Source organism: Coregonus clupeaformis, chromosome 5 (assembly GCF_020615455.1).
Source record: "Coregonus clupeaformis isolate EN_2021a chromosome 5, ASM2061545v1, whole genome shotgun sequence".
Lineage (NCBI taxonomy): Eukaryota > Metazoa > Chordata > Actinopteri > Salmoniformes > Salmonidae > Coregonus > Coregonus clupeaformis.
The window spans coordinates 45,631,164-45,641,163 of record NC_059196.1 but is presented as its reverse complement, the minus strand read 5'-3'; the positions used below and the strand labels follow the sequence as shown (position 1 = coordinate 45,641,163).

At 46.2% G+C, this 10,000-nt stretch overlaps 1 protein-coding gene across 11 annotated transcripts in view; it reads left to right on the top strand.

Moving 5' to 3' along the window:
- The window catches only part of LOC121566958 (roundabout homolog 2-like), a 300,354-nt gene that overhangs the window by 185,227 nt on the left and 105,127 nt on the right, over nucleotides 1-10,000 (top strand). For 7 of the 11 annotated variants that reach the window (XM_041876910.2, XM_045214684.1, XM_045214655.1 and 4 more), the window contains exons 6-7: nucleotides 3,697-3,833; nucleotides 5,513-5,524. In XM_041876910.2, the coding sequence (XP_041732844.2) occupies nucleotides 3,697-3,833; nucleotides 5,513-5,524 (149 nt within the window). The remainder of the gene's footprint in view (nucleotides 1-3,696; nucleotides 3,834-5,512; nucleotides 5,525-10,000) is intronic. The other 4 variants (XM_045214703.1, XM_045214692.1, XM_045214661.1 and 1 more) reach the window with 1 other exon arrangement.

Sequence of the window (10,000 nt, the reverse complement as noted above, 5' to 3'; positions counted from 1 at the left end):
GGGTAGATGATGCATGGACCAATTTTCCTGACTTCATTGTCCCCTAGGGGAAAATATGTTGGAATATCATCCACACATTTTAAAATTATGTTTAAGAAAAGGACAAGAACAATATACTAGGACACTAGGATCAGCTAACCTTAACCTAAACCATTAGGGGAAAAAATACAAAACTGATCTTAGATCAGTGTCTAGGGGTAATAGCACCACACTCTGCGTGGTTGGTAGACAACAGACTATAGCTGCGGGACAAGCCAACCACTGTGAGGGGAGAAGAGGAGTGAAGGAGTGTGGAGAGAGAGAACAAGGGAGTCAAGTTCTGGCCTAGAGCACTACGGAGGGAAGGTGAGAAGTGATAAGGCTGGTTAATTGATTCCGTCCCGCGGTTGACAAGCTCTCGACAGGTTAGCCTGGCTGCTTGGATCAGGCTCAGGTAGAGTGTCAGTCAGAGTTTGTGAAACAGGATCACTCTGCCCTGTCTATCAGAGCAGAGCAGAGAAGAGAGGGGACTTTGTCTCGGAGCTACAGCCACAGTCAGAGTCAGGAGAGGAGAGGAGAGGAGAGGAGAGGAGAGGAGAGGAGAGGAGAGGAGAGGAGAGGAGAGGAGAGGAGAGGAGAGGAGAGGAGAGGAGAGGAGAGGAGAGGAGAGGGAGAGGAGAGGGAGAGGAGAGGAGAGGAGAGGAGAGGAGAGGAGAGGAGAGGAGAGAGAGCTGGCCTCAGTCCAATACCTGAAACCTGGAAGACTGACTCATTCATGTTACTGTACAGCATCTGTACAGCACCTCACACACACACACTAGGACAGATAAGGACAGAGTCATTCAGTACGACACCACACATACACATGATCACACATATGCACATACACACATTCACAGATGATAAGAAGCTCTCACAGTGAGACAACCAGGACACTTCAGGTGACACACAGATGAGTGTGTTTGAGAGATCTTCGAGTCCCTGCTGTCCCTTAAGCCACTTCAGTTCCATGTGTGATATAGAACTACTGTAGCACTGTAGAAACCCACATCTCCAGCAGCAGCACAGTTACAGTTTGGGAGCCAGAGTTCTTCCACAGTCCAGTGCTCATTATAGTCTTAACTGTGGGCCCTGCCCTGTGTATCAAACATCTCAACTCTGTGGGCCCAGCCCTGTATATCAAGTTAACAAACCAGAAAAATGCTGCCTTGTCTTGGCATGTGTTTACATTCCCATCACTCCACATCTGTCTGCATATAAAAGCTAGTAACTTTGTGTATGGGTGTGCATGGTAATGTATGATATGGTCTATTGTACAGTGTGTATTTCACTGTGAGTGTGTTTTTATTTCTGTGTGTTCTGTAGTTCAGAGCGAGGGAGGGGCCAGGCAGCAGGGTGAACTTGGCTCTGCTCTCCTCTCCACAGCCTTTCCATATTCCATGTGTAATTACATACCTAATCTAATAGAGAACACGGCTCTAGCCCAAGCCAGCTACAAGGAAGAGCTACTCTTTCCCCCTCTCTCTCAGTGTGTGTGTTCTCTCAGTGTGTGTGTGTGTGTGTGTGTGTGTGTGTGTGTGTGTGTGTGTGTGTGTGTGTGTGTGTGTGTGTGTATGTGTGTGTGTGTGTGTGTGTGTGTGTGTGTGTGTGTGTGTGTATGTTTGTATGTGTGTGTGTGTGTGCGTGTGTGTGTTGTGTGTATGTTTGTATGTGTATGTGTGCGTGTGTATGTTTGTGTGTGTGTGTGTGTGTGTGTGTGTGTGTGTGTGTGTGTGTGTGTGTGTGTGTGTGTGTGTGTGTGTGTGTGTGTGTGTGTGTTTTATCCACCAGCGTTGCCAGTGTTCCTGTAATCTTAGCTGATTTGTTCTAGGATGACAGATTGATTGAGTCATGTTTCCCTCTAAATACATTATCCACTAGCCTGGGGTGCATTTTGATAGATTGATAGTTGGAAAAACCCGAAACAAAACACATGTTGTATGATGTTGTTTAGTATGGTCAATATGTTCCCTGCTTGCTGAGTGTGTCCATGCATGGATGGCTGTGTGTGGGGACATATCAAAACAGTATGGCTGTTTTCATTCATACCAACAATCACAATGGGCATCGGTGCCCTTCCTGCGTCCTCCCTAAACCCCCTCTTGTCTTCTGTCTCTTCCACCCGCCCCCGTTCCTCAGTCAAGAGTTCATGTGATGTTTACAGTCTTGTCGTTCTGTCTCAGCCCGAGGCAGTGTAGGAGAAAGACTCTCTTGTCTCTATTAGGTTGTTTGTTTTCCATCAGTCATGGTTGTCTACAGTGGTGCTGTGTCATTCCTTTGGATGCCACTCTCACTATTCAAACAATAACAGCTTTATTTGCCTCCCTACCTGCACACAACCTGCTCTGCCCGGACTCTCGTGTCTCTCTGCAAAACAAAGCATTTAGTCATGACTCAGTCAAATGATCATTATGGTTTTTTAAGGGCCAATGTGATAGGTAGAGCTGGCAGTCAGGGCGGAGGAATGCACTTCAATAAAGCTGCCTTTGAAACATTTGCTCAGGAAATGTCATAACAGGAAGGGGGGAGGGAGGGAGGAAGGGAGGGAGGGAGGGAGAGAGAGAGAGAGAGAGAGAGAGAGAGAGAGAGAGAGAGAGAGAGAGAGAGAGAGAGAGAGAGAGAGAGAGAGAGAGAGAGAGAGAGAGAGAGAGAGAGAGAGAGAGAGAGAGAGAGAGAGAGAGAGAGAGAGAGAGAGAGAGAGAGAGAGAGATAATTAGTTTAGCAGCTGCTGGTGGCAGGCGGCCATCAGTACACCTGTTCTCAGGTAGATACAGTATGGAGATATTGAGCTTAAAAGTAGACAGGATTCAGATTTTAGTGGGAAAATGTTGGTAGGAAGCTAGTATGGCTTGATGCTTTGTCTCTTCAGCGCTCTCACTGACAGACTGGGTGCAGACTGTTTTCTGGCTGTCAGACAGCCTTCACACATCCCCAAACCCCACCCCACCTAGTCCCCGCCAACTCAACTCAACACAACACTCACATTGCCATGCTAACCCCCTTTCCAATTACAGACCGGGGCAACAAATCAAACCAGCATCCTTTTCTTGTCAACTACCATACCACCCCCACAACCCCCAATCCCTCTCACACACACACACACACACACACACACACACACACACACACACACACACACACACACACACACACACACACACACACACACACACACACACACACCACCACCTCTCATCTCAGCCTGTCAGACATCTCAGACCACAGCAGAGGTTTGGAATCAGAGGACAGCCTGAACTCTTCATCACAAAATAAATGTAGGCAGTGTTTTCTTTTTTTAATGGGATGGCACCAGCACCCCATAAACGCACATACACACCATCATAAATATGGAAGTGGTGTTGGGTTTCCAGTTGAAAGCAGCCCTCTCTCTGTACTGTGTATCCTTGTTTAATCATCCTTCTTCCTTCCTTATTGTCTGTGGTGACAATGAACAGTGCTGTTTCTAAATACACTTTTCTCTCCAGGAGGGGAATGCTGCATATACGTTCTCTCAGAGATGGTGGTGAAGGAAAATGTCACATTTAGTCAGCTTGTCATAATAAGCTCCACAAGGCTTTAACTGATGGGTTCACTCTACACTGTGTATTAGCTTTGGACAAACCAAAAAAGTCTCAACAGAAAACATTTAATCTGACAATGTTGTGTGTGTTTTCTCAGGTACGAGATTAAGTATGACAAGGAGGACTACCTGCTGAGAGTGAAGAAGGCATCGGCCAGTGATGAGGGCACCTTCACCTGCCTGGCAGAGAACCGCGTGGGCAAGGTGGAGGCCTCTGCCAGCCTCACCGTCAGAGGTGAGTAAGGGCTGCCCACTGGCACTCAATTATTTCCGTCTTTTATCCTATAACCCTGAGTAAGTTCAGAATGCCAGTCAGAACAGCTTGGCATCTTACAATTGTTTTAGTTTATCAGAAATGGGGATGTAAGAGCTCAATTTCACTCTCCATAGAAACAGACATACATTTTAGGTTCTTGATTAGTAGTAGTATGACTAGTAGTATGGTTGATCTACTATGGAACAGTGTCTCCACAAATAGTATTTCCTTCAAATAGTGCTGACTGCCACAGCCAAGAAAGACATGGTCTGTCTATGAATTCATTTAATTATTTACACACACTCCAAACGGAGAACACACACACACACACACACCTCCCCCATGGTGGTCTGCTATCCATGTTATCCCCCCAGTCACTGAAGTCATTCCACAGTTAACTGGTCTACACCACACCACTGCACTGTATGTGGGCAAGGTTAATAAAAACATTTTCACCATAAGTAATTATCTTTTTGATTTCTCATGATTTGGTTCAAATAGTTAAAGTACAAATGGGAAAATAAATAAACATAAATATCTCTCTCTCTCTCTCTCTCTCTCTCTCTCTCTCTCTCTCTCTCTCTCTCTCTCTCTCTCTCTCTCTCTCTCTCTCTCTCTCTCTCTCTCTCTCTCTCTCTCTTACACTGTTCAAGGTCTGGGTGGATTGCTTTAACATTGCACATGAACTGGGGGAGGGAGGAGGAACAACCTGTGGGGTTGACTTCAATGTTCATTATTTTTGACTAGTGGATGTATATGAAACCTGGTCTCTGAGTCCTGCTCAGTGGGCTGAGTGTAGAATACATTATGTACAGGTAGAGGTATTCCACAGGCACGCAGATAGAGAGGAAGAGAGAGAGAGAGAGAGAGAGAGAGAGAGAGAGCGAGAGGGAGAGAGAGAGGAGATAGAGCGAGAGAGAGAGAGAACGAGAGAGAGGGAGAGAGAGAGGGAGAGAGAGAGACAGAGAGAGAGCGAGAGAGAGAGACAGAGAGAGAGAGAGAGAGAGAGAGAGAGAGAGTTAGAGAGAGAGAGACAGAGAGAGAGAGAGAGAGAGACTCTCTCCACTAGCTCTTCTATTCTTAATGTCAATATGGTGCTAGTCCTCAACAGCTGTAGCCCTGAATTAAATATGAAGACTGCATCTTGATTTATCTCTTTCTATTCTCTAGTTCTCTCTCTCTCTCTTTCTCTCAATGATTAACACACACCCTGCCTTGCTGTTCCAAACACACACCACCCTAGGAGCTGTAGAATTCATTAATGCAGACAGAGGAGATCCAATAATAAGAAGACTTCAGAGCCCCCATATTCTGAGTAAGAATATGTTAATGTTAACAGAGCATTGCCCAGAAATACTATTGATCTATTCATTGATCCATTCCACCACAAGTTGGTGCTATATTCAGATTGGGTATCCCTAACAGTTCGAGTGAGAGGCTCTTTTACATAGTACACGGTGTGCAGTAAATAACAATGGATTGGAAAATCCCTTTCTATAGTATCGTATCTGTCATGCTGTGCTGGAACGGTGTACCCCAACACGACATGTCATTCATTCAACTTTTTGATTTCTGTTTTCTTATTTCATATGATTTGTTTGTATGTTTATCTTTTGACTTCCTTATTTGATTTTCCACCTCTCCATTGTTGTTTCCAGCTCGCCCTGTAGGTAAGTACCATCCTGATGATCCCACTCCATCCTGCATGTTCTCTCCATACACACACCTGCACCTCACTGCCTTGCAGAGTGCAACCGACCCTTAACCTACTGTACTAACTAACACAGGTGTTGTATCACTATGTACCGCACCTTTACCGTTAAACCCTGTGTGTTTATCTCAAATGGTTACAGAGGGGACTATTTAGGACAGTCATCAGCTTCAGCCTCGCTTGCTTACTAACCTGGTAATGAACTAATCCCTAGCTCTCTAAAGTACCTAGGTGATGTATCTGTATTGTAGCGTGTCTGTCTAAGCCATAGCTGTCTCTAGTTTCCCCTAGTTGTCCCCCCAGGGCCCAGTGCACCCAGGGCATTTACCATCCACGTGTTGAGTCCATCTGCGGTACTTGGCACTGGCACACAGACATGGGATCTGGATGTCTTGGATAGAGTTGCTTCCTTTGGTCTGGGAAATAAAGTAGGACATCTCAGTCATTGTTGCTGTTCTATTTTCTTCACAAATGGATCTGGAGGAGACATGGAGTCAGGGCAATTTGAAACTCTTAGAAGTGTTATGGCTTCCAGTACAGTAAATGGTGAGAAGTATCAGTTTGAGCTTTTTGGGTTTTGACATCTGGGAAGAGATATGGGAGAGAGAGAGACAATTGTGTGTAGGGGAGAAAGGGGAAGGTGTGTGTAGTGGTAGGGCAGAGAGAGGAGAGGTTAGGAGCAGGGGTGCGTGTCAGGGCTAGTTTGTCTAGCAGAAGGAAGACTGACGTTGGAGGAATGGCAGGACCTTCATTGCCAAAACAGCAGCGGCCGTCCCCAGATTGCCACGAACTGTCAAGCTGCAGGAAGTTTTAGGAAATTCAACATTCAGCCTGCCCATGAGAACGAGACAGTAATTGCTTTTGAAATGTGAATAAAATATGATTGAATGGGATTTAAAGAAATGAGAAAACAATGCTTGTGTCCGTCGGTCTGTTCATTTGTTCATGGCTGTCTCAGAGCTGCATTTTACTATGAATCCCCTCCAACCCGGGGCAGATGTGTCTTGTCATGAATTAAATATGGGGGTTTGATCATCATTCTCCCTTGGAGGGGACAGGAAGTAGGCTATCACTAGTCTTTAGGGTCCCTGTATCAAACAGCCTCTGTGTGTTAGACGGCTTCACACTCACTGCTGGGATGCCGTGTCTGTCCCGCAATTGCTAGGCGACTACAGACTTTAAATATGCATCACTCGATGGCCCCCAATCCAACCCAACCTCATCACATCATATCTGACCTGCTATCACAGCTTGCTTTCCTGCTCCTTAACAAACACAGCAATGCTACATTGCTCTGTGTTGTGGGTGATGCATGTGTGAGAGATCGAGGGGGAACGAGGGGGAACGAGGGAGACAAGGAGAGAGTGATAAAAGAAAAGATAGAGAGAGAGGAGAGACAAGCTGTGAGGGCAGTAATAGAGAACAGCCTGTAAATCGTCAAAACACTTTGAGTGAGTGCTCTGCTTTAATGCACTGCTCATTGGATTGGCCAGCCAGAGAGAGAAAGAGATGGAGAGAGAGACTAAGGGAGAGAGAGACTGAAATGTAGGTGCTCTGTATCAGAACCAACGTTGTGAAATGCAGCAAGCTATCTAAACTGAGGAGAGCCAAACAGGAAGGCTGTACATCTATGGCCGTCTGTAGCATTCCTAGCTGTGTGTATCTTTGACAAATACACTTTCCCAAAGAAGGGATTAGATGGAGAAATGAGCCAAACGGGATGAGATTTGCCCTGACTGGAACCAGCTGTGTTGTCAGTGGAAAGACTTACACAGGAATCAGAATAAAAGCCTGTCAGTGTTTTATAGCAACAAGTCCAGTGTTTTCATATAATGATGTCATATGAAACAGCGTTATATGGTCTTGTTGAAAGCATTGTGATCATGCATTTTAAGAAATCTATCTTTTATCTGTTGGCTATTTCCTCTGCTGGCTCGCCATACCAAATATTAACTAAGTTGCAGATGCCACTCCTGCTTTGGGAACTCTCAGACAACAGTAGAAAACATATTTGTAAGTCACCTGCAACAACAGTGTGGTCTAGTCTGTCAGAGATGTAGTCTGTGGTCGGTAGTTAGCTAGTAACTGTATTCTCTTTCATTTCATTTGAACATTGTCAAAAGTTACTAAGTGATGAAGGACTTTATCCTCGCTTGAAGAAAAGTGAGAACAAGTTTGACTGTTAAAAGGATCTAAAAGTTTTGCTTCTAGCTTTGATTTCTGATGCTATCTCTGGGTTATACTTGACTGAAGTTTGGGATTGGTGTCTATAATTGGTTGATTTGAATTTCCTCTGCGGGATGCCTTTCCTCTCTGAATGTTTTAGGAGTGTAAGAGCTAACATCTCACCACCATCACAGGCCAACCTAGTGTGGGGCCTAGAGACCTGTTAGCACTGATAAACCCAACCAGCAGAGGTCAACAGCCCACATCAGATAAGACTTATGGTCAGCCATTGCACTTTTGTCATTAAATGAGAATTCTTTGTCATGAAATTGAATCTCTTATATGAAGGCATCTTAAAGTGTAAGATCAAGATAATGAGAAAGCAATGCCTCATTGAGCCTTTAATGACTACCAGAAGACAGAGAGAAAAGCCGACCCTTTATACAGCATGTCAGTGTGTATCCTGGAACAAACTGCACTGTATCCCAATGAATCACTCCTCTAGTTCTTTATTTGTGTAGGAGAGAGTGGATGTGTCTCGGGGATTTGCTAAGTGTGCTAAAGTTTGGCGAGGACACATTTGTTTATGTTGCATTACAACACATTAAGATGAGCCGGGAAACAGTGAGAGTGGAATGAAACATCCCAGATGTAATATCTCTCTGCTGGCTCCTTGAGTGTGCCTACTCGGTCTGCCATCGCGGACCCACTCCTTAGTTGTTTAATTGGCTTCTGGAGGGTCCAGTTGAGTAATAAAGGTAATTTTCCTGGGGTGGTGAGTGGTGGGAGTGAGAGAGAGTGTAGTGATAACCAGGTGGCGAATCGCATCTCTGCATGTCTGGCAGACATATCAGTATGGATGACGGATCACCACCTCAAGCTGAACCCTGGCAAGACGGAGCTGCTCTTCCTCCCGGGGAAGGACTGCCCGTTCCATGATCTCGCCATCACGGTTGACAACTCCGCTGTGTCCTCCTCCCAGAGTGCGAAGAGCCTAGGCGTGACCCTGGACAACACCCTGTCGTTCTCCGCCAACATCAAGGCGGTGACCCGCTCCTGCAGGTTCATGCTCTACAACATTCGGAGAGTACGACCCTGCCTTACACAGGAAGCGGCACAGGTCCTAATCCAGGCACTTGTCATCTCCCCGTCTGGACTACTGCAACTCGCTGTTGGCTGGCCTCCCTGCCTGTGCCATTAAACCCCTACAACTCATCCAGAATGCCGCAGCCCGTCTGGTGTTCAACCTTCCCAAGTTCTCTCACGTCACCCCCTCCTCCGCACACTCCACTGGCTTCCAGTTGAAGCTCGCATCCGCTACAAGACCATGGTGCTTGCCTATGGAGCAGTGAGGGGAACGGCACCTCTGTACCTTCAGGCTCTGATCAGTCCCTACACCCAAACGAGGGCATTGCGCTCATCCACCTCTGGCCTGCTGGCTCCCCTTCCTCTGCGGAAGCATAGTTCCCGCTCAGCCCAGTCAAAACTGTTCGCTGCCCTGGCACCCCAATGGTGGAACAAGCTCCCCTCACGACGCCGGGACAGCGGAGTCACTCACCACCTTCCGGAGACATTTGAAACCCCACCTCTTTAAGGAATACCTGGGATAGGATAAAGGAATCCTTCTACCCCCCCCCCCAATTGTAAAGTGGTTATCCCACTGGCTATAGGGTGAACGCACCAATTTGTGAGTCGCTCTGGCTAAGAGCGTCTGCTAAATGACGTTAATGTGCCCTTGAGCAAGGCACTTAACCCTAATTGCTCCTGTAAGTCGCTCTGGATAAGAGCGTCTGCTAAATGACTAAAATGTAAATGTAAAATGTAGTGCTTGAGTGGTGGGTGAGAGAGGGGTTAAGAGGGTGTAAGGCCTGTGTCCTCCCCCTGAGGGACCCATGAGACAGAAACTGGGTTCTGTTCATTTTTTTCATTCTATCCTCACAAGGTTTTCTCTGTATCTTTTTTTCTGTGTAGCCTAGCTACATTATGTCTAACTAACTCTCCTGATGCCATTGTGACTGAGACACTGCTGCTGTTTGTGAACACTGACGACCGTCATTCATTCAGCTCCATCCTGGATGAATGGCCTTGAGTGGTTACCATGGCGTTATCGTGACAGTCCTTGGTGTTTGTCCTCCAATCAGAATCAATGGACGGAACACGCTGCATGGAAGCTCTATAAAAGTGTTCTTCGGCTGTCCCCGTAGGATAACCCTTTGAAGAACCCTTTTTGGTTCCAGGTAGAAATCCTTTGGTTCCAGGTAGAATCATT